We start from the raw sequence: 26,443 nt of genomic DNA on the forward strand, positions 1-26,443 counted from the left end.
TTTCACTTAATGTTTCTTTCACCATGCAAAATATTCAGATGTACCTTTTTTTTAAAAGATCTCTTTAAAAAAAGTGTGTACTTTCAAAGAACATTATCGTTTATAGTAGCAGGCATGTTCTTCTTCCACCACCATGTCCTATTGCTCACATTAGGCAACCATCACTAGGAAGAAATATGGACAAACCAAGTTTTCATGATAACTCTCCATGAACTTGCTGCCCACAGTGACCTGTGGCATTTCTAATTTTTTTGCAGTAGCTTCGTGCCTTGAGAATGAGATGAGGATTGGGAATCAAATTCTTGTTTCTTCCTTAGGAGTTCACAGTATTGTTCTTAAAATGTCAGGTGATAGAACCTGTGGGCAATTGACTGAAGAGATGCTTTCTATATACTTACTGACATTAACAAAGCTTTTGGACAAGCTCTCTAAGCTTGCTCTCTGGCTGCTTTTGAATGGGTATTTTTGTTTGTGTGGAGGGATTTTTGTTGTTTGTTTTTCAGGTGTTGAAAGCCATATTTCTGCAAGGAGTCATGGCCATGCTCTGATGTATTTGTGAGTCTTTGGAGAATTAGAGCTCGAGTGGGTTTTTTTGTTTGTTTTGGTGGGGTTTTTTTTGCCTTTCAGCAAACAGCTCTTTCTTGGTGACTTGGAAATATACAGAGTACTTGTGCATCACTGTATGATGTATACCCAATAGTATAACAGGGTTTAAAAGATTACGCTCTTGGGTTGGAAACATAATTTGTCATAATTCTACAAACCTGCAATTTTTCTTGTCATTGTGGTTTATTTATTTATTTTTTCTTCTAGAATGGTTGCCTGGGGAAAGCAGCACTGCTATGTTGGCAGAATACAGGACATTTTCTCGAGATTCGGGATTGTTCTAACAGTCCTTTTACTTCATTTGTTCCTGGCCACAGCAAGCAAAGGTAAGAAAATTTTTTCTTGATTTATATAGTGTTTGTACTACAAAAAAATAGAATTAGTCTTGATGAATAGGACTTCTGAATATGTTCAGAACAGGCAAGTTTTTGCTCTATTGAAATTAAGGGGAAAAACTGCCATTAACAAGAAATGAAACAGCTGGTGCTTAGCCCTTTGGATATACAAACTCTGTGTTTAAAGTATGTTTTCATTAAAAAATCATCAGTAATAACTTCTTTTTGTCTATGGATGAGGAGAGAATGTAAACACAATACATAATAACAACGTAAATTACTTTCTTGTTATTTTTTTGAACTGGAAGTGTCACTATTTGCAGAACGTGTTTTTAAATCTTTTACACTGCTCTTACACAAACACCTCAAGATCCTTTGAGCTTCATTCTACTTAGTGCATAGAACATCTGCGTTGCTCTTGGTCATGGATCTGAGTAAGGCAAGGAAAAAGTAGTAAGGTCCAAAACGTAACAGAAATTATCTATTTGAATTTAACAATCTATACTCTTTATATAACAGTAAATTAAAAATAAATTCATAAGATTCTTGTAACAAGTTGGGTAACTGACGTGGTGATGCTTTTGTATGAAGTACAGTAGAATCAGCAATTTGTGTTTTGTTCATGGCTATTCTGTAAGCTGGCAGATACAAGTCTGTTGCTACTCTGCACCTCAGCTGGCACGGATAACAGTGCTTGTCATTTGCAAAACTTCCTTGTATCAATAGTGTGTAATACATTTATCATGTTAGTAATGTGCATGGAATATTAAAATATTGGAAGTGTTTTTTGCCATGTACTTAATGGCTAGTTTTAGAAACTGCTTCCTGTGTCGTGCCATGTTATTATTGTTCAGACGTATTTAGTAAGTATGCCTGCTTAATGATAATGTACTAGTATTGAAATTTCATAGGTTTACAGACTAGACTAATTCTGATTCTCCAAATGTACTAATTTTCATAAAATGAAGCTTTTATTGAGACTGAATTTGAGATTCTGTTACTAAGACGGTGGGGTTTTAACCTCATGTACTTTAAATAGTTAAAAGGACAGGGCTGCTGAGCAGATGGGCAGATGCCATACAAGAATTTTTCCAAGGAAAATTCAACTGCATCTAGAGTTCTGAGGAAGCAAGTAAAGAGGGATTTCGTCTTTCACCTATGTATCACTTGCAAGCATCAGTAATCCTTCAAGAAAATCTGAAGTGATCCAAGGGTTGGTTTATGGTTCCACCCTTTTTTGTTTGTTTGTTTTTTTAGGCTGTTAGCACTGTCAGCAGCATCTCTGCTCAGTTCTCTCCTCATCTAAGGTGCCAAAGCACGTTTATGTTCTCCATGAAATATGAAGAGAAAAGAACTGCCTGTATTCTTTCTGATGTCTAGGACACTCTGATTAATGTGGCGTAGTTTATCCCCAGATGTCCAAATGCAACTGTGAATGAAAAGGAGGGATTAAATGCATTTTGAGGAAGCAATTCTTGGCTTCAGATTTCCAAAACATTCAGCAGGATCAAGTGACCCATGTATAGAAAGTTTAGAGTTTTAAACTTTTTATAAAGAACAGTTATGAGCTCTAGGCAGAATACATTAAGGTACAAGATTCTTGAGATGTCATTTTAATGGGCTGTGGCAAGCCAAATCTGTTACAGGTGGCAAACACTTGCATAGAAGTTAGTGACTACTGCTGTTACTGGTTAAAAGACAGATTGTGCAGACACAAAAAGTTATCACTATTTTTATGCAAGAAAATACTCAACTGTATTAATGCTCAACTGCACTGATACAGTAGCTCCTAGTAATGTAAGCAAAGTAACACTAGTGCTTATGTACTGAGACGATCTGCTCCTGTATGTCTATTTCTTACTACCTATGGTTGGCTGTCTCTTGTAAAGTTATCAATTACTATATGAAAATGTTTGAAAAAAGAGAGATTACATTTTTTGTTTATGATTGCATTACCTTGTCATTCTCAGAAAGTTTATTTTAAACGTTTGGAAGTATATGCATACATTTCAGGATTTCTTTTAGGGCTTAAGAGAACACACTTATTAAGTGGATGATCTTAGTTTTTAGTGAGGGTAAAAACACTAGTTCTTGCATCTATTAGAGATATATTGCATCTGATAGAGATATATTAAGAATTCTGAAAGAGGTTAAGTCCCTGAATACAGCAAATGACATTGAAAAGTCAGGCCGCAATTACTATTGCATGAAGTTTCCTTGACTCCAAATTATGATTTTTGCTTATTTTTCTTACTCTAGAGCTGTTTTGAGCATTCTTTCTACTGTGCTACCTTTTCTGTGCTATGGTGATAAAGGTATGTTCATGGCTAGGTTTCTGAATGTGATTTGTGTCATCTGGACCTGAAGGAACTAATTGTAAGCCAAGAATGGCACTGTTAGAGCACAGACAGTTCCAGCTCCTTGACTGTATGGTCAAGGGTGGGCCGCCGCCCACTAGTACCATTATTAGAGAAAATAAGCGATAGTTAACAAAACTTCCAAAAACTTTAAAGCAATGTCATCTCCTACTTACTTTGTGTCCACCCACATATCAAACAGATTTCACCAAGATGATAATTAATTTCTAACTAATTTAAAGCTGTACTGCATGTGCTTCACTTGGAACAGCGAAGTGCATTTTCTGACTATGGTTATGATTTCCTTTGTGCTTTTTCAGCATTCTTTGAGTAGACTGATGATATAAAATTTTATGACCCTTTCTTGTAATAATTCAGATAGTAATAGAATAGTGTCCATTCTCTTAATTTTGACACTGCTCTTAAGTCTGGCACTGGGCCAGACTTTCCAATTTCCAGAAGAGTAGCAAACTCTTTTATTAGTTAAATTAATTCGTCAGGCCTTGCATACTGATAAACAGCAGTCTTTTCGAATAATACAAAGCAGGCTAGGACAATAATCAGCAGAACTGAGCTCATTCTGCATAATTTCTGTTGGTTACCTGCCTTAAGACTGTTTCCGCTTGCAAGTTTATGTCTGCTCTGGCTCCCTTGACAACTTTGTAGTGTCAACTCCCCTAATGAATGTAATAGGATTTTGCAGCCCTCTCTTGGCACATAAACATAATTTGTTTACTTCCAAAATCAAGTCTGCTGATGGCACTTCAAGTTTTGATTAACATTTTTGCTCAGGAATGGTTGTCTAGTCTTCCAATCTGGGAAGTTAACAGTGACATCAAGTTTTGAAGTTATGTCAGGAGACTTCCTTAACCAGTCATTTTGGCCATCTCTGCATGTTCAAGATTGCTTACAGGAATTTTGGAGGATATATGAGTCATGCAAGTATACTTCTGATGTATACTCTCTGAGGAACAGCAGCTGTATCAAATCTTTCAAAACCTTCAGCATAATTCCTACTTAATAATGAAAGACTTGAACAATTATTTTTCTTTGGAGAGACTGTGTCACAGGTGTTGGCATATAACTATGTATCTAGCTAGCTATTTCCTTTATAAAATCAAATTTCCTCATGATCTGTCCAAACTGGAAGGTAGCAAATCTATTTTAATTGTAGTCATCTTTTTACTATAAAGGGTAGGTACACTTGAGTCTCTATCTAAAAATCTCTAAAAAACTCTACTGTGGCACTTCCACCTCTCATGCAATCTTCCTCACTCTAGCTTGTAAGTCATGTTTTAAAAACTAGTGTTCTGTCCTGAACTGTTCTTGGCTGAGTATCCCAGATTTTGCCTATTAGGCAGTGACAAATGGCCAAACTGAACGAGTGTATTCATGCTTTATGGTTGGACAAGGAGGAAATAGTTCTACTGCTTGCTGTTGGGTCAAGAATGTTTTTCTTCTCCATTGCTGTAGAACCATGCTAAGTATTACCTCTCCATTCAAAGTCTCCTGTCTGGTAGTTAGGATTGTCACCTAATTCAGCCTGTACTGTGAGAGTTTTTTGTTTGGTCTATAGCCTTGTATGGCGCTTTCACGATATATGTTGAACTTCACGAATGATTCAGGGTTGTGAAAGACGCCTACAGGTTTCTGCTATTTAGCATCACAGAGGGAGTCTCAAAAGTTGTAGTATGCAACAAGAACAGTTATCAATGATTTTCCATGAAACTGGTTTGATACATTCTGTGTTTCAAACTTTTTCTGGTAGCTTGTACCTATCAAGCTGCACTTGGAAGTTAAGAACTTCCTCCTGTTTTTCATTTCTTGCTATTGAAAAAGAAATTTGAGAGCCCTGTGGTCAAGAGACAGAAAAGTTGAACATGTTCCTGATTCAGAAATTCATCTGAGGAAAGCTGGTGCTGTGGTTGGTTGAGAACATCACTGAAGAGTTGGCTGTGACCTTGACAGCTAACTAGGACTATGAATGTAACCTACCTTGGGAAAAAAACCCTCATCCAAGTTGCCTGGAAATTTGTCTTTTCACAGCTAATAGAGAAGCTTTCCTCTTCTATTGATCGATCTTTTCCTGCTTTTCCAACCCTGACCAATCATGATTAATCACATACCTCTTCGGGACGGTACTTAAAATCTCTGCATATATTGATAAATAAATGCCTCCTTAAAGATGTCAGTAATGTGTTCACTTGCACTGGCTGAGCATCTACCAGGCTGTTTCATTTTTCTGTAGCTTCATTTCATGTCCCATAGGAGTTTTTCTTAGTTTGGATTTATTTTGTTGCTAATGGGTGCACCATCAAGCAAACAATCATGATAATGATTGGAATGTGCATTTTTCCACAAAATAAAGAGTCAGCTTCAAAGAGCTTACATCTACAGCCATAAATGCCTGTACTTTGCTGTAGTGGGACAGCGGAGGAAATAAGGCACCTATAAGAACATAAAGGTTATGATCAAGTTCCAGTGTTTGGGGTATTCTCTGGCACTACTTGTTTTAACAGCATTGACAGTCTGACACCTTGTTTTCACCAGTAAATTTACTGTTAGCACCTAAAATTCTATTTAATGTCACAATTGAACTCCGAATTGCCATCATCTCAATGCCTTAGTAGATTTGAGTTTCACAGACCAGTTGTCTCTGCAAGTAAATGCTCTGGTAGAGAACAGGGAATGAGGGCTGGATGGGATTAAATTTAAACTAAACCAGTGGCTCCAAAACACATTTCCTGAAAGTTACCTAAACTCATTGTGTTATAGAATATGGCTGTTTTCTGCCTTTCCTGCTGAAACTCTGCCAGTATGCAGCAGAGGATTTAAGAATCTCAGGGTTGGGAAAAAAAAGGCGTGTTCAGAGAAGCAGCATGCAGGGTTGGGACATGAAAAGGCAGTAAGGACTATAGTCCCTTCTTCTACCTCTGTTTCTGTATTTTATCCAGTATCTATTAAATGCAAAATACCTGTGCAGTCCTGGGAATAGGAACCAAGATCTGTGATTCAGCCCTGAGGAAAAGGACTTGGGGGTGTTGGTGGACGAGAAGCTCAACATGAGCCAGCAATGTGTGCTGGCAGCCCAGAAAGCCAGTTGCATCCTGGGCTGCACCCAAAGAAGTCTGGCCAACAGGTCCAGAGAGGTGATTCTACACCTCTGCTCTCGTGAGACCCCACCCGGAGTACTGCATCCAGCTCTGGAGTCCTCAAAACAGGAAGGACATGGACTTGTTGGAACGAGTCCAGCAGAGGGCCACAAAGATGATCAGAGGGCTGGAGCACCTCTCCTATGAGGACAGGCTGAGAGAGTTGGGGTTGTTCCACCTGGAGAAGGAAGGCTCCGGGGAGACCTTCTAGCTGCCTTCCAGTACCTGAAAGGAGCCTACAGGAGAGATGGAGAGGGACACTTTATCAGGGAGTGGAGCCATAGGACGAGGGGGAACAGTTTTAAACTGAAAGAGGGAAGATTTAGATTCTTTAGTGTGAGTGTGGTGAGAATTTAGAAAAAATTGTTTGGTGTGAGGGTGGTGAGGCACTGGAACAGGTTGCCCAGAGAAGTTGTGGATGCCCCATCCCTGGAAGTGTTCAAGGTCAGGCTGGATGGGGCTTTGAGCAACCTGGTCTAGTGGAAGGTGTCCTCGGCCATGGCAGGGGGGTTGGAACTCAGTAATCTTTAAGGTCCCTTCAGAGCTGAACCATTCTATGATTCCATGATTCTCTTTTTTCGTCCCACTTGTCATTTGAGTGCTGCCTTAAGGAGCCACATGGACATCCTTCGTCTTGTGCATGAGTTTTGCTTTGAAGCTTTCATGAGCAGCTAGGATTTATTGACTGCCTCCAAATGTGCTGCTTCCCCACCACAAAAAAAAGCAAAAGATAAGGATACAAGATTGTTTCTTACATATTGTTCTGAAAACTCCTAGGTAAATGCCTAGGAACGGTATTATATGGAAGAATAACATTCATTAAGATGAGCCTTTTAAAAACAAAATAATTTTACAAATCACCTTTTCTTTATTTAGATCAGGAGGATTTCCTAGGACACTATAAAGCCATCTTTAAGACTGCATGTGAAGATCCTTGGATTATGTCACCAAGAATTTCTCTGCATCCCTTGAAAGAATTCATTGTCTGTGTGCACCTCAAGCTATATTCCTCAAATAGTCCCTGGACAGCGTATGTATACAGCCAGGAAACATCTCACAGCAATGTCTCTGCAAATAAGTATGATCTTGGACTTACAGGAGATCATGGTAAATTGAGGATATGGTTGTTTGGAAAACAAATACATACAACAGCAAGACTTCGTGACAACATTTGGCATGACATATGTATCCAGTGGAAAAGTGAAGATGAGGAGATGAAGGTATTTATAAACGGAACAAAAAAAGTAAGCAAAAAAATAACTGGGAAAGTTAATCTCCCTGGAAAAGGACAGTTCTTACTTGGCTGTTCAAAGCTGCCAGGTACAGCTATATCACCTAACCTGGGTATGTCTGGGGAGCTCTACATGTTCAGAATGTGGGATAAAGCAAATATAAAGCAATCGGAGAACTGTGAAGATAGTGGTGTTATACGCTGGAGAAAGGAAGATTGGGTCTATAATAAGACCATAGAAGAGGATAACTCTTTGCCATGTGGTAAGTATCCTTGCACCCCTGTTTTTAAAATAGTATTTATGTCAAAAGTTGATCTGAACGTGATTTCTGTTCCAGATTTTACAAAGTCTTTGTCTATTGGTCATTTCAAGCTAAATGCTTAATAAGATCATGTGAGGATCTGCGGATTTCACCAGCTTTTATCCAAATATAAAAAACATAGCAGCAATCCTTTAAAGGCTTTCAACTTGCTTCAACTTTTGTGTCTGTCTACTGTCCATGTAATGGTAATGAGATCAGGGTTCATCCAACCAAAACTCCTTGGAATATTAGGGCTTTCTACCAATGTAATCTTAAAATAATTAATTTTCACACCTTCTATTCTGGGAGGAAATATAGAGGAAAGCATTGCTGGTCCTCATTTTGCGCATTCACTGGCCAGAACTTCAATGAGTCAACTTTTCACTGTTTCACTGGCACATTACACCGTCTTTCGCTGGTATGATTACTGGAGGCTCTGATTTCTTCTTGTTTTTGTATCAGTAATGTCTTCCTTTATTATTTGGTCATTTATTAAAATGACCAAATGATTCCTCACACATTTCTCAAAATTCCTCTCTGCCCTGAAAAAGAACAATAAAAAGCTTTAAACCAAAACAAAACAACAATTTATTTTCAGAGAAATTGAGTTTTAATATAGTTGAAAGCAAGAGTTAAAACACGAGAATAATCTTCTTTCTAGTTTTTGCTATCTTACATGTTGACATGAAAGGCAAACTTGAATCAAGCTTGGATGGGATCTAATTTATCAACCATAGTAAATGGTATTACCCCCTAAGGCCTTCAGGGATTTTAAAGTGACTAGCTCAATTGGTTCCTAAAATTCTTACGTAGCATAGATGCTTCAGTTAAATTTAATCAAAATCTTCATCGCCTTTGTCCTTAAAAACTGTACCCATCTGTTTTATGCAGACTGAAAAATATCATTTAGCTATGTAATGTTATAATCACTGCCTGACTGGGTAGATTAAAAGTGTTTTAGTAAGGGCATTAAAATAAGGAGACCAGATTTCTTTTTCTGGGAGAAAAAGCAAGCTGTCCGACAAACAAGTACCCATGGATAATGCCTCTAACAGTGGGTCATAATGAATGAAATGCCTCTGCTGGCCTGATGCTGTAGTTGAGAGCACATCTTCTCTGTTGAGTTGTGTGATTTGGGAGAGGAGCTGAAGAAAGGATGTCTTTCTTTTGCTCATATGTGACTTTGAAGGAACACAGTCCTAGGGCTGAAAGAGGAAGCATTCTGGCTATCAGACAAAAGTTTGGTACAAAGAAAGTGTGAGACAGATCTGTCTGGATAGTGGATAAATCCTGGTCAGAGTGAAGCATCTCGCTATCTTTTGCTGAGGCACAGCAAGGACAACCTTTTTGTTTTGAGTTCCAGCACTTTCTGCCCTGAATGTAGAGCATCCTTGAGCATCACAGGGCAGCTTGGTTAGGCAACGCCCAACTCCAGCCCCAAGTGATTAATGATTTTAGAATTGGTAGTTTAGGGGCTTGTGGAATCCTTTGTCTAACTGCAGGGGCTCACTTGTGAGTGTGTAAGATGCATGGCTTGCAGAGTTCTTTTACTTAGTCAGATTGAATTTTAATTATGCTGACAGACGTTTGTTTCAGTACAGAGGCCATCTCTACAGCCAAATATAAGTTTTCTGCTCTAGATAACTTGGAAGAATAACAGCTTTTCGAAGAACAGTTCACTGGATTTTTTTTTAACAGTTTATTTGCTTGTTTTCAGGAAAAGGTGCATTTTGGCTCATTGCCATCCTGCTGCAGGTCAGCCTGTGAAAGGCATATATTTAACAAATGTCAGTCCAAAAATTAAACAAAAACCAAAACTTTGACAGTAAGAGCATATAATAGTCAGTATCAGGCAATTTTAACTGATGGTGCAACTAGTCTTACAATCTGATTTCTTTCTATAAGTTCCTCTGTACACCTGTGTCAAATATCCAATTTTGGGGGCTTCTCTGTTTTTTTTAAAAGAGAAGGACTTTGAGTAGTAGGTCTTCAGAAAGATCTGATTTTGCATGCTCAAAGAACGTAATTGGTGAAGGGCTAAAGCTTGGGAAAGGACTATTGCCGCCTGTATAGGCACAAATGATGAAAAGGAAGTGTTTCATTACAGTCATAATTGTGCCCAAGGACAAGTTTCAGAATTTTTTTTATGACCTGGCTGGCATTTTTTGCCTACGTAAAACAATGATTTGTAAAATGTTCAGTCGAAGTTTACCATGATCTCTATGATTTCTCCTTTGCTTAACTACTCAAAATCTTTGTGCAGTAAGGCATTATCTAATTGGTGTCTCGTAGACAGTGATGCACTCCATTAATAAGTCTAGAGTTACTTAATGTCACATTAGCTTATGTTTCCTAACCTCCTTTTCCCACCTTTCTTTTTGTTCACTCTTTAGATTCTTTTTCTTTTGGTTTTATTATTTATTTTAATAATAATTATTCAGATTACCAAAAAAGTATTTAGTTTTTGCTTAAGCATGTGAGTTCTAATAAGGACCAGAATCCCGATTCTCGGAAAATTTACACACATGCTTAGCACTTAAAGCTATGGTCAACTTTAGCCAAGTAGTTCGCGCCTCAGAAGTGGCTGGGATTACCTTTGCAATAGGTATGTATCATGCATCTGAAGGTTTGCAAGAAAGGACATATCTGACTGCTTCTGAGTTTGTGGTGAGGGCTGATCGCATTTCTTGGGCTAATGGAACTTAGCATAGAAGACCTATAGATCTGACTTAGAGATGCAATTCTTGCGTCTTCCAGTCACACAGTCTTCTGGTTCTCCTCTGTTTGGTGTAGCCATTGCACACTGAGCAGATAGGGCCAAAGAGGGAAGGAGGCCCCACATGTTGTGCGTCACTAACCTTCCACTTACATTCCTCAAGTTCCTTTGATAATTCCCCTTTTGCTGAGAATGAGAAGTAGCCTAACAGCTGTGATACGGCGAAAGGGTACGACGGGTTGAATGTAGCTCACTTTAAAGATCATCTCCTGGTACTTAAAAATACTTAAGTGAAGAAAGATGTGCTCACTGTTCAGATTTGGAAAATTTCTTTATCTTGCTCCTTGATGAATGATTCCTGTTTAGCTACATACTTTAATATGGACAATATGAGTGATATCACTATTGTCTCTGCATAATCCAAGAGGAGACAAGAGACACAAAAACCCAAGAAAATAGGTGAGTTTAAAATGCTAAATGCTAGAAAAGAAACTTTAGTCATCTGTGAGCACCAGCTTTTTGGTTGTCATTTTTACATGGGATATTTGCAAGTTTCCTTTAATAATAACTTGACAACTGGAAGAAATGTACTGTGTAAACATTAATCATTTCAGTTACACATTAAACAGTAACATTCTTAATCCAAATATAAAACTGTTGCACTGTGCATTTATGCAAGGAGCACAGAGATGACGGGATATCTTTTACAAATTTCAGTGAATAAATAAAATAGATGATTTATGGCGTAACTATAAATAGTATCACTGATAGTAAGCACTGTCATCTTGTTTGTGGTATCGGTGCTCTAACTTTTAGCAGGAGTCCAGTGCCTGTTGCTATAACTGTTTAATATTGTGGCATTTTAGATTTTTCTAAACTGTCCTGTCCAACCTTCAAGATGAAAGTGTTGCATCCTCTTTTCCATGTATCCTTTTCACTGCCAATATTGCTGAGCCTGCTGTTGGTGTTGCTATAGGAGGTTTCCAGGCTTGTGGGAACACAGCAGTTTAACGCTGATGGGAGAAATGGGAAGTGACCGGTGCCCTGTGTGACTGTTTTGGCATTGCATGCTCAAGGAAGAGGAAAACTTCAGTTTGGGCTGTTGTTCTAGTTTGCAGGTGTGGGCAATAGGAGATATGTAATCCCTTTTAAAGGTTTCCTGAGCTGTGTGCACTTCTGATGACAGGATCGGCTTTCCTGGAAAGGAGGGCGGAGTCCCAAGGCTTTACCTCCTTGGGCAGAAGGTGGAAATGTAGCATGTAGCGGCCACTCATCCACTCATTCAGTCTGCACCTCAGTCTATTGTGTACCAAACTTTGGGCCGTATTGTTACATTTACTGAGTGGATTATGGGCGCTGTAGGTGAAAAGATGAATTATTTGCCCCAATACTGTTTTCTTCCTAAAACAGTATGGACAGATTACCACAGAAACCTCGAGAAGCTCTTAAAGGAAGTAAATGTGTCAGGGAAAAAAATACCTTACTCTGGAGTGCCTATTTGATGAGTCATGTACCAGTCTACTTTGCACCTATTAACAGAATGCATGTTTGACCCTCCCTTTCTTTGCTCTTGTCGCCTCCCTCTTCTGTGATATGAAAGGAAGTAGCTTTTTGGAAGTGAGCCTGCCAGAGAAGAGGTGATTTGATTCACCTCAGTACCTAATGTACAGCTTTATACAAATGGAACTTTATACAAACTGATAAAAACTGTATTTATAACCGCATTTCCTAAAAATCTGTGTAACATCAAAGCTGAGTTAAAAATATTGCACCTAAATTTTCTGTTAAGGATACTAAAATGTAGTCAAAGTGACAGAGCCTGATGTGAACAAGCATTTTCATAATTTTCTTACATTTGCTTCTGTCCAATAGTGAGTGATAATTCATCCTTTCTTCCATGGTGCCACGGCTAAGAGTCAAAGCATATATGAGGTGTAATGAGAAGCACCAAAACATAAAATTAAGATTACACCTAGTTTTATCCTATAAACTTGTACTATGTGCCTCAAAATCTGACTTACATAAGTTGATATGGGCTAATGTCTATAGTGGAACAATTGGGGAGGATTTGTATGTGTTACTGTTACTAATGCCTTGTGTGACAGGATGGTTCATTTTGGCAGAATGTTTATCTAGCTGAAAGGTTTATCAAAGGTTTAAAGGGACACAATGTCTTAATAGAAATATGGTTTTAATTTGAATATCAGAATTGAATATCATATTTTTGGTGCCTATTTCTGTAAATAACTGGATTTTAGAACAGTACCATTTTGAAATTTTGCTGTTTGGGCTACTCTGTTTTGTTCATGAGCAAGTCCTGTGAAATGCATTAATGCCAGGCATATTCATATGGTTCTATCCAAGAAACACTGAATGCAAATGGACAGTAGTTACTGTGCAGTACTGGTAACTGATGTAATACATACTGGTTGCTGTTGCCTGTGAGAATGTTTAGAAGGGAATTTGCATAGAGTTAAAAATATAGTGTGGAATTACTTTTTGATGTAAAATATATTGAATTATTTTTTTTTCAGCCAGAAAGTGATATCATCTAACTATTTGGAATGAAAACTTCCACTTTGGCATTTCTGATGGGAATTTTAAAAGCAGATCAGTTCCCCTGCCTGAATCAATTGAATTTTTGGTGAAAAAAATTTTCAGCACTGAGTTTGCTATCACATCTTATTTAAAAAAACCTAATTTTTATCAATTTCCTGGTATTTTTGTGTGTATTTGTAAGTCAAAAGTGATCTTATCAGCAATACATAGTCATGGCTATCTAAAGCCATTCTGTGGTGTCAGCCAAGTACTGTGGCATGGGAAGACCATATTACATAGCCACCAAGGTGCCCGTTGGGATTCTTCCATTCGGATTCTACTCTTGATCTGTTTGTGACAGCTGACATGGTCAAAGGTACCCTTAGTTTGAAAGAATAGTCCTGGGTGATAATACAAACTTCTTTCATTTTTGGCATGCTTTTCAATTAATATAAGTAAAATTTTTGGCACTTCATTTCATAAGCCTGGCATGTAGGCCCCAGAACATTTAAGTCCATAAATGTATGTTTTTCTGCCAGTGATGTTGTCTGTGGTTCTATAGATTGCCAGGGCTGTTGCTGCTCCTGAAGTGTTCAGTGCCTATTTCGTGTCTGGGCCTGACTAGAAAGCAACCGCCCCTTGCATTCTCTCCCCATGTTTCCTGAGAGACACAGGCCAGCAGCCATGGCCCTTCTTGTTGGCCCGTCCCCTGCCCCTCCACACCACACAGACTGGGCAGGGTGGGTGTCCATGTGAAGGCTCTAGTTCACTACAGTTCAGATACTTTTTCTTCTCCTAACAGCAGTCTAGTTTCTGTCTCAGGCCTGCTCAAAGGATGCTTTCTTCAAAAGTTTAAAGGCTATCGTGAAGTGTTAGGTAAAACAGCATTAGTCAGCAGTAACACTGTTCCCCTGAGGTAGGGGAGGAAGAAGCAGCTGCCAGTAACTTAGCTTTTGCACGATGTTGTTATCTGCAGCCAGGTTCTAGCTGCTTCTCACTCCTCCACCCTGGAAAAACTGAACTGCTTCTGGCAAAGGGGGTTGCCTGAAGACAGGTGAATCAGAAACGGTATTGCTTTTCCAAAAATTTTAAGAAAGAGTGTAGTGCTCATAAGTTAGATTGGAGGTCAGGACCAGAAAAGGGTATTTTTCTTTCTTCCGGTTGGAGATAGAACATTGTACACTGTTCATGCTTTAAGGGCTTTTTCTGGATCCTGTGTCTAAGTTACTGAACAAAAGGCATGCTATGAGTGACAATGCCTTTGGTACAGGGACCAGAACCATCCATCCCGTCTTGACCATTATGTTAGAAAGCTTCCTTCTCCCTTTCTTCCCTTTGGCCAAATTGGTTTTTGAATTCTGCTTTGCTTGGTGGAGCAGCTTCAGTGACACATGTGGAGACCACCCATCCTAAAAGAGACTGATAGTTAAGATCTTTCATGCTGTAAGGGATACTGTAAGGATAAGGCTATTTTGTAGACAGGGCCAGGCACTGGTCTCAGAGATATATCAGTTTATGGACCTAGCCTTAAGTACTGTCATTAATGGATTTAGTCTCCTACAGACTGGAGGTGCTGAAGTTACACTGGTTCCCATTGTCATTCAAAGTCGTTATGGGAAATTAAGGTTGTCACAACGCAAATACTGGTTCCCAGGTAAGCTTTTTGCAGCTGTGGTATAGAGCAAGGGCAAGAGTTGCTAGGCAGGTTTCATACTAGTGGAACAGTTTCCTCTGCCTACACAGATGGGATTCTCAAGTCTTGGCTTAGCTAGCTGTTTGTGTTGGAATAGTACAAAGTGATATGAAGACAATAACGGAATTGCTGCTTTTGTTTCTAATAGTGCATGTTAGTAACAGAAACTGGTGCTTATTTAGTGGAGTTGCCTTTTCCTTCAGAAAAAATCCCAAACGGTTCTTGTGGGAACCTATTCTGTCTCCCTTGCAGCAAAAACAAAGAATATACTGAATAGTGTCTTTTACTATTTATTTGCTGTTTGAATCCTCAGGAATGTTCTCTATTAGAGAAAATGTAGAAAACCATCACTGCAATATATAATATTTTGGTTTGGAATAGGATATTAGGTATGTTGACTTGATGATCCTAAACTAACAGTGTTGCAAATAAAAATGCATGGACCAAATAAAATGAGGTTTCATATACATAAGGATTTTCTTGCTCTTATTGATAGTAAACAGCCTAAGGGAAATAAATTTTCTGTTAGCTTGTAACTAGCACACCTTATGTTATTTTACTTCCCTTTTTATGTGTCAACTTTAGGGATATTATAGATTGGACTTTAATCCTTCTCCAAATAAACCCTATTCACTTTCTTTTCTAGTTCTTAAGTACAACAAAGGAGGAAGGTTGACAAATGTAAGTGAAATCAAATAATGTATGACAGCATCTGCTCCTTCTCCCTTTCTGTGTGCAAAGGTGATTCTGATGAAAGACTTGGTTAGTGTTCTTAAAGCTGCACCTTGATCAGTGACAAGTCTCATTCTCACGGATAATTTCTAGCAACTGTAGGCATGTGAATATTCTGCTATAAGAGAAGTTATGGTTAGATTTGTGTCCAGAAAAAAGTGCCCCTCAGATTATGCATGCCATCATCACTTGGTGCATTTGCCAGCTCCATATTCATGGCTTGTGTTTATCTTATTTTGCTCCCTGTACTGCCGTATTTATAATTAAAAGCATTTGGCATTTTTAGAGTTCACTATCTTCTTACTAACCTACAGTACTAAACAAGTTAGTGGACAATGTTCTCACCTACCTCAGGATACTACTTGTATTCTCAAAAATTCACAAAGCAGGCTAAATGGTGGAGGATGGGGAAAGCAGTTTCTCTACAGTGACTATGTCTACACTGACTCTTCAAGAGTACGTGAGAAAGACCGTCAGATTCCCCCAGCAGATTTTTGTATTTTTGTAGTGGGCAGAAGCAGCAGTCTGGTGGTCTTTTCTGTGAGATGCTTCATACTTCAAGAGGTGGATTCCTTTTGAGAATTTAATTTCCTTCAGGGCCCTTTGGTTGGAGATAAGGAGTTTTGCGCAAGGTGCTAATCGCTTAGTAAGACAGAACCAGTATCAGGTAAATTTTTGTAGATGGAATTCTCTTCCTGTGGTAGGAAAGCCAGTTTTCCCACATGTGCAAGGATACTTTCTTCTCCAACTGAAAGTCCACTTTATGTAGAATTGACTCAATTATTTTTATTCACCCCATTCTACCTTAAAAAACTATTTACGGTTTAATCAATACAGAACAGTTTAATCTGACTACCGCTTCAGTTTTGCATATTATTTAAAGCCAGTATTGTATTTAAAGGTCATCCCTAAACCCACACTAGGTGTTCAGAAAATAATTTTGTAGGTGCCATAATACCTACTCACTGGACAGTGTTAAAGTAACAAGCATTTCTAAATAAGAGCTCTAGAACACATGCCTTAGAGCATCATGTATTTTAATAAGACTTACCATACAGTTAAAAGTCTTAATTTTCATGGAAATTGACTGTAAAAATTAAGGTTATAGACAAATTTTCATGATCTGTTCATAGAATGCTAGATATTAAAAAGAACAATTGTATTTCTCTGTAAGCAGAATCCTAGTTGTCTCAAATGAGATGTTTGATGTAACTTGGTTTTGTCTTTACCGAAATAATTTAAATTCAGTAGGGTGATATGTATGAAGATGTAATTTTTTACTTACACTTTTTTACTTAATGGATGTGTGTTATTTTAATTAGAATATTGTTTCTCTCTCTCTTTTCTTTTACATGAGAAAATTTCTACCCAGGATACACGTCAACTAAAACAGTTAATTACAAGCAAAACTTCTAAAAATTAAACGTAGTACAATTAATTCGATTTCTATGTATTCATCCTGCCATATTTCAGAGTTGCCACTTTTAGCTTCATGCTGTGTATGACATTCAACAAAAATGAACTGACATTTCTTTACATCTCATCAAGCTCTCATGTACTCCTGATCATTGGCCCTAGTATCCCAACACTGGAGCAACCAGGCAGTAGTCTTCTCACCTGGCTGGCAGATGTAATCTTTGCGTATATCTTGCAGCTTGCTCAGGAATAGGGACTGTGTGGTTTCTGTCTCTTACGATTTGTGTCACTTCCCCCTCCTGTTCTTGGGCTGTCCTGCTGCATAACAGGCTGCCTCTTCTGAGTCTTCTTCCTGCATTGTCTCAAGAGGAGCTTCTTCCTCCTTCACTGACCGAGTAAACCTCCACTTCTATTCTTTCCTCTTGATTGCAGGAGTGGCTATTATGGTTAGGGTTGTGTCTCTGATGTAGCCACGGCATCCGTTTGTAAGTCCTTAGATCCAGAGACTGTCTTGCTTCTTTAAGGGTGTTGGACACAGGCCTGGTAGGCATAGGCCAGGCCCCAACACAGCACCAAAAGTCTTTGTCTTTGGTATAAAGGAAGGTATCCTTCCTTCAATGGTCTGCCATTTCAACAGGATTCTGTGCCTGTTCAGATGCAAACTCCCAGGTCATTAGAGGTGAAAACTGCTCTAGGCACCTGCCCAAATTCTCCCACACACCTTACTACCCAGGAATTTGCTACTTCAGTGCACTTTCCTGTGTGTCATCCCCAACTAGTTAGTTACTGAAGGTCCCACAGAGTTTTGAACTTGGATCACTGGATTCAGAGTCCGAGGATGGCCTTGTATACCACTGATGCAAGTGGTATACCACCACTGATGGAAGAAGGAAGGTGTCCAGTATCTGTGGGAGTTAGCAGTGGTGGAGGTGGTCTACGGCAACCTAGACAACAACCAGGTCTCCAAAGATCTGGATGGCGTCAATTGCATGTGGGCCTTGTGGCAGAGGTTAGTACAGTATGCACCAGTGTAAAATGCCAACACCTTGGTAATGATGGACTATCCAGATATCAAGGCACTAGCTGTGGACAAACTGTCCCACCAGCTCTAACAAGCCAAAGAGAATCTCTCTTCCTCTGCAACCCTGTGGGCCAGCACATTGGCTGTGGCTAGTGTGCCACCAGGTTCAATGACTTGAAGAGAGTATCTCCTCCTTCTTCCCCCAACAGCCAGTGTCTCAGCTGTCAAAGGTGCTGAAGTAGGTAACATTGCCTTAACTGTATGTTGTGCTGTGTTGCCACTTATTTTTCAAGGATGATGTTTTGGGTGGTGCCATAGGTTGCAGGGTACATTTCTAGCCACTTGCTAGTTGCCTCCACCACAGGAAGCACATAGCGCTTTCCTTGGTGGCATGTTCAGGTGGTCTGGTGTAATCAGTCTGCTAGGCCTCCTCATATAGATAGCCCAGCCACCATCTTCTATTCCAGGGAGACTTTAGTCGTTTGCCTCACTTGATTATGGTACACGTTTCACATTCATGGGTAGCCTGTGCAGTAGCTTCAATTGCCAGATCCACACCTTGATCAAGAGCCCATCTGTATGTTGCATCACTCCCTAGGTGTCCCTAGGGACATGTTTCATGGGTCCATTGAGCTAGGAATAGCTCCACCTTTTCCTTCCCAGTCCAGGTCCACCTGAGTCACTTCATTTCTGGAAGCCTGATCTATCTGCTCATTGGTCTCTGGTGGTGCAACTCTTGGGCATGTGAGCATTTACATGATGTATATGCACATCATGATGTAGATGTATTCTTCTCAAAGTACATCTTACGTAATTTGTATATATGAATAAAGCGTCCCTGTCTTACCCAACTCTTCTGCCCCCTGCATTTTTCTTGGTTTAATTTCTCTGCTTCTCTTTGTATTAATAAAATTTAACTTCTCGAATAATTAATCGGCATTTCTTTTCCACATCTGTGCAAAAATAGCTGCATGAAAACACCATTGTTTGTACCTGTTACATTTCTGGTTGCTGCTATTCAACCTACTTGATTTTCACTCAAGCAAATGTGTTGAAAGGGTTTCTGAGGACATTGGCAATGGAAGAGTAATGGGAAAGCTCATAGCCTGATCTGTATCTTCCGTAAATATAAAAGTGATAAACTAAGTAAAAGATTGAACTCAAAAAGAGTTCAACTTGCAGCTTTAAAAAGACTTCACATACATTTCTCAATGGATGCAAAGTAGTTTTGCAAACCAGTTTGAATTGAGGTGAGTAGCACATCTAAAATGGTTGTGTTTAAAAAAATGTGTGTATATATGCTTGTGTACAAATATATACAAAAACTTCAGCTCCTAAAAAGTCTTCTTCCTTTGTAGTTGAAACTACTGCTATGTTGCCTGGCAGAAAACAGATAACAGGTAATGAGGGTTCTGTATATTTTTTTCCCCGTTGTTCTTGTATTTTAGAAAGTGCATAATGAAGATTGCTGATACTGTTACTTTTTAATTTATGGAGATAGTTAAGAATATGTTAATATTTGCAAATTAATTATCCATATCATCCTTGTGGCTTATTAGCATAGTTCATGGTGCAAACAGCATCAGTAATTTTCCAGATAAAATGAAAATAAAGTCACTGAGGTTACCCCGATTCTCCTTTCATTGCAGAAATTATATTTACATTTATCCTTTGGAAAGAAGCTATTACTAGTTTTCAGTAAGGCAAGCAAAATAGTCTGAGCAAGGAATCATGTGAGTGATTAGCATTTCAGGAACTCCTTGTTTACCACGTTTAACAAAAAAATCCCTGGTTTTCCACAGAGACTTTTGGTATCTCTGAATAACTCTTCTACAATAGTAGGAAAGGCTTTACAGTGTAATTAGTGCATTGTAAATAACAATATAGGATGACTTTTGAGTTTTGAGAGAAGATGTTGAAATACCTTAAGTATGTATTTTTAAATCATGTTTCATATTTGCAGCCAGTTGTTCTTTAGATTATATTTCTGTGATAATTGTGACTTGACTTGACTTGTCTGTGGCACTGTCAAGAACTACTCAGTAAATGAAAGGGCTAACTTTGAAGTTCCTATGTGAACCAGATATCAAATTTACTAATTTCTTTTTGATCAAAATACTGACTGTAACAACATCAAAGATTTAGAGGCTAGTGTTTGCTATATAAATAGTTGGCTGGCTTCTGTCAAGATCAAAGGTTCAAACTTGAAATTAATTAGCTAGGATAGAAAAGAGAACAGATATGTATGGGATAAATTTTAAATGGCAAGTCTCAGTGTTATTGTACAAAGTCTGAGAAGAGTTCCTCATATCTAATTACAGCCATCTTATTATGTACACTTGATTCTCATTCCCAAAATTAGCAAGGCACTAAGGGTAGGCGTGTGGCTTTCAGGCTAGCATTGCACGTATCTTGGGTCTGTGATTTTTGTTTAACATTATGCAATGCAAACTGCCAAGTATTTGTTGAAAAGAAATCGTTTTCAGTTGAATTCTATTTGAATTCATAAAAGTTTTAATTTTATCAGAGATTGGTACAGTTGCCTTTTTTGACAACCTGGAAGTGTGCTTCTGATGAGCAGGTGTTGCCCTCTTCTGGTGAACGAAGTAAACTTTTGATATAAGGAAAGGCTGCTGTGCATGGTTATGTATGTGTCTAAAACTTCATTATGTTCCTTTTTTTCCCTCCTATTTTTTTCTTTCTGAAACAAAACCGGCAAATTCAGGAGAATCAGCTGCAACGACCATTTCTGGTAAGAAAATCGGGACTTTACTGATTACTGCAATGTTTGTTATTTCCTATTAGATAAATCTGCTTTTACCTGAGGTAATGCAGAAAAGTTGTAATGTAAATAAGTTGCAATTTTTAATGTTTTCTTTGTATATTTTTGAAGAAAATACTAGTTTCTTCATTCTACTTTGTAATGAAACAGCTTACCTTATAGGATCACTCATGGTTTGTGGCGGTAATGCTTGGGGATGAAGTGGGTGCAAGTTGCTTGATCAAGAACCTTTTGCCCAGTAACCTAAACAGTGAACAGTTTGCAGAGATGGCAGAGGAGAAACACTGTAGTGAGAGAGCTCCTTCACATTTCCTCCCACCCTCGCAGATGTGCGTGTCATTTGAGGCAGTGTGATACTATGCATATGCGCACACAGAACACACGCGAGACTCTAATAACTTCTGGGACCAGAGGTGATAAACATAATCTACAAAAGTTTTTTTAAAAAATAAGAAATGCAGACACAGAAATAGCTGTGTGAAAGCCAGTTGCTTTCTTCCTTTATGTATATTGGCATGTAGTGATCTGGAGAAAAGAAATAATACAGTCACAAACACACATGCTTTTGTTCTTTACAGATACAATCTTTCTCTGGCAATGGTTCGTCTTTAACAACTGCAGCCAATTCAATAGTTGTTGTTGTTTATACCAAGCCAAAGAATACAAAGGAAGTCAGCACTTCGTTTTCACTCTGATTCCTCATATTTTGGCTGCTTTTACTTGCCTTAGAAAATCAGTTGTCATCAGCATTGTTACTTAAGAACAAAATATGCTTAGCTTTTACTCTGAGTTAGGGATTAAGAGGGCATTTTTGAAAAGGCTCAGAACGGCTTGTCTAGTTGAAATGAATATATCAGAAAGAAAAGCTCTCTATGTAATCAAGTGGATTGCTTTTTTTTTTTCTTGATATGCAACCGTCTTTTGCATGGTAGAGCCACCAACTTTTCATTATTATGTTTAAGATATTCTACTAATGATAGGGATGTTTTTAGTAAAGAAGTTTGGAAAGCTTAACGTTCTGTTATGAAGCTGCTTTGGCCCATTTAAAAAATAGCACTAAGTTGTTATATTGGAGTGATATAAAGTGGTCCTTTAACCACTTTGTATTCCTGCGCTGACACCTAAAATGTGCTTACTAAGCACATCCTTCCTGAGCAATCTTTACATTTTTTTCTGGTTTTTTTTATTATTTTAAAAAGAAAATTTAATTTTCTTTTTTTTTTTTTTTTGACACAGCTGAAAAAATAATTGCATCCTCACTTTACTTTATTTATATATGGTTACTGGCAAAAATAGCTTTTTTGGAGAGACAGTTTGCCAAACCCAGTGTGTCATCTCTGCTGATGAGTGTTGTGAGTTCCTGCAGGAAACGGCCCTTCAGCCTAAGCAGTTATTGCTATTAGATATGCCAAATTCATCTGTATCTTCTGAAAGAATTAAACCAATAAAAGGAACTTATCAGAAGGAACTCAATTACCAGCTGTTCATATTCAGACACTCAGATTTTGGAAATAATGTGAATGTTCTTAACAAGCATTCCAGGTGTTCTTAAAATGGAACTAGATAAATAATATTCAGTTTTGTTTTGAAGTTTTGCTCCTTGATCTTTTTCCTCTAAAATTCATAGAAATAAAATATTATATTATTACAGTTTTTACTTCCTTTATCTTTTTTTTTTTTCCAGAATCCTCTGTTGTTACTTTTATCACCTATCCTATTAATCCTTCAGGCAAGATTTTATTAATGTTTCTCTTATTTAGATTTAGTTAGACTTAGATTTTTTTAGATTTTTATTGTTTTGTTTTTACTGATATTATTTTTTATTCTTCAGATACAACTTCAGAGGAGACTACACAAACTGCAGGTGAGAATTAGCTTGAAGAGAGTAAGGTCTTAAGGGAGATTGTTGCATTCATGAAAGTTTACTGTTTTTTTGATAACTGGGATTTGTTTAGTCCAAATTATTTTCTTTCATGATCTTGAAATTTGTATTTATCTCCAATCTGTATTTTAAGTCTGCATGGGTAGTGTTTTGAAGCGCATTTAACTCACGCTGAGCTGTTAAACATTTGTTTTTATTCAAAATATTACATTGCTTGCCAAAGCCCAAACTGGACTTACTTATTTTTAGGAAGTATGTAGTTTTCTGGTATGTTTATAGATACAAAGTTTTCTCTACTTTCTGGTACTATTTAAAGTATTTTACAGAAATAAAACATACACTCCATTCCTTAAAGACACTTACATGATACATGTTCCTGCAATGGGTTTGCCAAATAGGATCAGTAAAGACTCAATCAGAAGAACTTGAGAACTACTACCCTTTTTTTTTTCTGATGTTTGCGTTTGAAAACAAGGAGGAGGTTTATCCCATATCGGTACAGATTCCTACCTGTTTGTATGAGCTACACATCCTGCTATTCTTCATAGTTAATGAAGAGAAAGACACATTTTCAGAACTCAAAATGCCCATGTAGAATAGGTTAAATGGGAATCACCCCTTAAAAGCACCACTTTGTCCACTGAGTAATAGGGAGCCTACAGTAACGGGCTCATATAGGGACATAAACATTGGATTGGCTGGATCTCAGTCTGAATGCTGCTTTTTCATTTCCCGTGCTGAAAGTAACTTAATTCCCTTGTAAATGCACATGTGTTTACACTTCTCCTGGGAAGACAGAGTCTAAAGTAGAAATGAGGAGACTTATTTTTGTGATGTGTTTTGTAGGCTTTTTAAGTTAAAATGTGAAAACTTAATTTTAAAACTTTTTTTTTTTTAACAGAAACTCTTAGCATCACTGACTATTACTCCACCATAACACCAGGTAGGAATAATATATCACCACTGATCTTCTTTTATGATCCTCAAAATTAAGTGTGTGTGAGTTCAGGAAATCTGCTCCCAAATATTTTTAATAGGATCTTTTTTCTTGATATTATGGTGTGTCATAGTGGCAGTCTGCCTTACTTCACGTTCATCTCCAGTCTGGCAGAAGGTCTAATTCTGCAATGCTTTCCTACACGGCCGCATATAGAAGAGTTTGGTTATTTTGTAAGTCAGAGCAGCAGGTTACCACAAAGATGTAAGAAACACAATCTCAGAGATCATGTTTACTTAAAAAAAAGAAAAATCTTCATGCTTTTTAGTAGAGTGAAGCAGACAGAGTCCAGTCATGATGTTCTCAGGGCAAGTCCAGTCTATAGGAGAAGGCTGAATTAAGTTTTTTTATTCTTCATGTAGCAGCCTGATAGACCAATTAGAATCTGTTTGCAGTGAATTAGTGCAAGTGGTAGAAGGACTGGCTTGGAGCCATAGTGGCTAGTATGATTTGACTGTGAAAGTGACCTGCAGGAAGTTTGCAGCTATGTTACCTGACGATCTTTGGGCGCTGGAAGCATTTTTGATCAGTCTTATCCTCCACACTGCTTATTTGTTTTGTGCATTTTGGTGGCATGCAGAGACCCTAAGCAAGACTAGGTGGCACACAAATGGGTACTCTGTAAAGAAAAAGAGGCCTATATTACTCTTTACTTTTGTGTCACTCCTGGATTTTTTGTTGGGCTTTTTAAGTGTTGGTTCTTTATGTAGTTAATAATTTTGACAAATTCAGTTATTTATGAACATTTTATTTCTTTAAGGACTGGTGTGGTTTTTTTTTTAAAGTGCTGATACAATTTTCATAACTATTTCCCTGACAATGGCCAACAGAAAAGGGAAGGCAAATGTATTTGAATCTAAATGGCTGTCTGAAAAATATTTTTTTCCTAATAATTTGAATATTGCCATCAGCTCACAATCCATACCCTCTGATGGCTGTTTGTTGATGATGATAAAATTGGTGAAGTGTCAAGCTATAACAGGCAAAAGTTTGTACCACGGAAAAAGTTACAAAATTTAAAAATTACCATCTATTAGCTAATAATAACAGCAAAGAAAATAGCATTTGTTTTTCCATCAATGGAGGCCAATCTATCTGCTTAAATAAGGGAAGTTGTGCTGCCACATTGTTTTTATGAAAATGTGTAGGACTTTTGTCTTGGATGCAAATATCTTTCTGGTCCTTTTTTTAAATTATTCTGTACAGCATATATATATATGTATATGTGTATATGTATATATACACATATATATGTGTATATATGTATATATATATAAAAATATATAATTTATTTTATACAAACATGTCTGTTTACAGTACCCTTAATTTGGGATCAGTGTTATTTCTTTGCTGTGTAGGTAGTATTAAAAATAGTTACAGCAAGCTTTTGCTCTCATATCTAAAGTCACGTGCCACTAGATACGTTTGCTATCATCATAGTTTGAATTCTATCAGGTAGAACAGTTTCATGCTATCATAAGTAGCCATAGTAGGATCCTCAGAAGCAGATAATATGCTACCTAGTGATTGAATACTGTGATACTTGAAGAGCTTATTTATGATATGCTGATTTCTATTTTATTTGGATTTATTAAAAAAAAAAAAAGAGGCCACTTGCGTGTAGGTCTTTTGTGGAAACTGTGACAGAAGATTATTCAAAATTAATTAATCAAAACCAACATGTTAACTCTGAATACTAAGTCTTGGAAAATGTCATGGTAAGTGCCCTAGAGAAGTGAAGGCTGGACAGTATGTGAAATATTTCTAAAAAGTAAAGACCTTTACATTTAAAGCATTGAAATGATTATATATATGTAAGTTTGTCAGTACTGGATTTAAGTTCAAATTTTTTACTAACTAGATTTTTATTCTTTTTCCAAAAAAAAAACCTACAGCAGGAGAAACCATTTTATGCAACGTAACACCTGTCTGTAATTTCTCAGGTTAGTGGTTTTCTTTTTCCTTTTTTTCTTATTAAAAAAAATATTTCCAGCTGCTTTCTGTTCTGAGTAATGGGGCAACTTTTAGTTGCTACGTAAAAGCTAGCTCTGTAATAAATTGTCTTGTGAATTAGAGATTTTGTATAACATCTAAAAAATCTAAAAAATTAATATAAAAAGGGGAGGTATTTAAAAGTAATTTTTAGTTTATTGTCTTTTTGATCTTTGGTTTCTTACCAAAGGATACACAGTGGCAGGTAGTAATTACAAACCTGAGAAAACAAGAAACGAGTAAGCTGTGGTAGATGCTAATGTCTGCCATGTTGAACCCAACTGTATCAGGAATAGAAGTTGAAACTGTTTAAGAGAATTACTGTAAAAGCCTGCATGTATTTTAAAAGTGTGACAGTACATACAATCAGAAGAAAATGGAAAGAGCAGTGATGTTCCCTTTATGTGTGTTAATAAAAATGTAGTAAAAGATTTTATTGATAGGTGTTGCTGCCTTCCAAAACACTTTTATAAATGTCTTTTGTGAGAAATATTTGAGAAAATGAAGTCACTTCTGCCAAGTAGCCATATGCTGAGTACTTTATAGGTTAGAAAGAGGCAGAGTAAGTATCTGCCCCTCCATCTATAAAGTTTCTGTACTGGTTGACAAAGTAAACTGCTAGATGATTTGGGTGATGTTATGTATGCATTCCTGTATGGGTCTTTCTCTATAACCTGCACTGAATATGTGG

At 37.6% G+C, this 26,443-nt stretch overlaps 1 protein-coding gene across 1 annotated transcript in view; it reads left to right on the forward strand.

The window, feature by feature from the left end:
* Positions 1-814: 814 nt before the first annotated feature.
* Positions 815-26,443, forward strand: part of ADGRG2 (adhesion G protein-coupled receptor G2) — a 51,832-nt gene continuing 26,203 nt past the window's right edge. Inside the window, exons 1-7 of the mRNA XM_074160513.1 lie at positions 815-932; positions 7,327-7,944; positions 19,458-19,508; positions 20,825-20,851; positions 22,713-22,745; positions 23,665-23,706; positions 25,656-25,703. Coding sequence (XP_074016614.1) covers positions 815-932; positions 7,327-7,944; positions 19,458-19,508; positions 20,825-20,851; positions 22,713-22,745; positions 23,665-23,706; positions 25,656-25,703 — 937 coding nt within the window. The remainder of the gene's footprint in view (positions 933-7,326; positions 7,945-19,457; positions 19,509-20,824; positions 20,852-22,712; positions 22,746-23,664; positions 23,707-25,655; positions 25,704-26,443) is intronic.

The sequence above is a fragment of the Numenius arquata genome, chromosome 1, assembly GCF_964106895.1.
Source record: "Numenius arquata chromosome 1, bNumArq3.hap1.1, whole genome shotgun sequence".
Taxonomy (NCBI): domain Eukaryota; kingdom Metazoa; phylum Chordata; class Aves; order Charadriiformes; family Scolopacidae; genus Numenius; species Numenius arquata.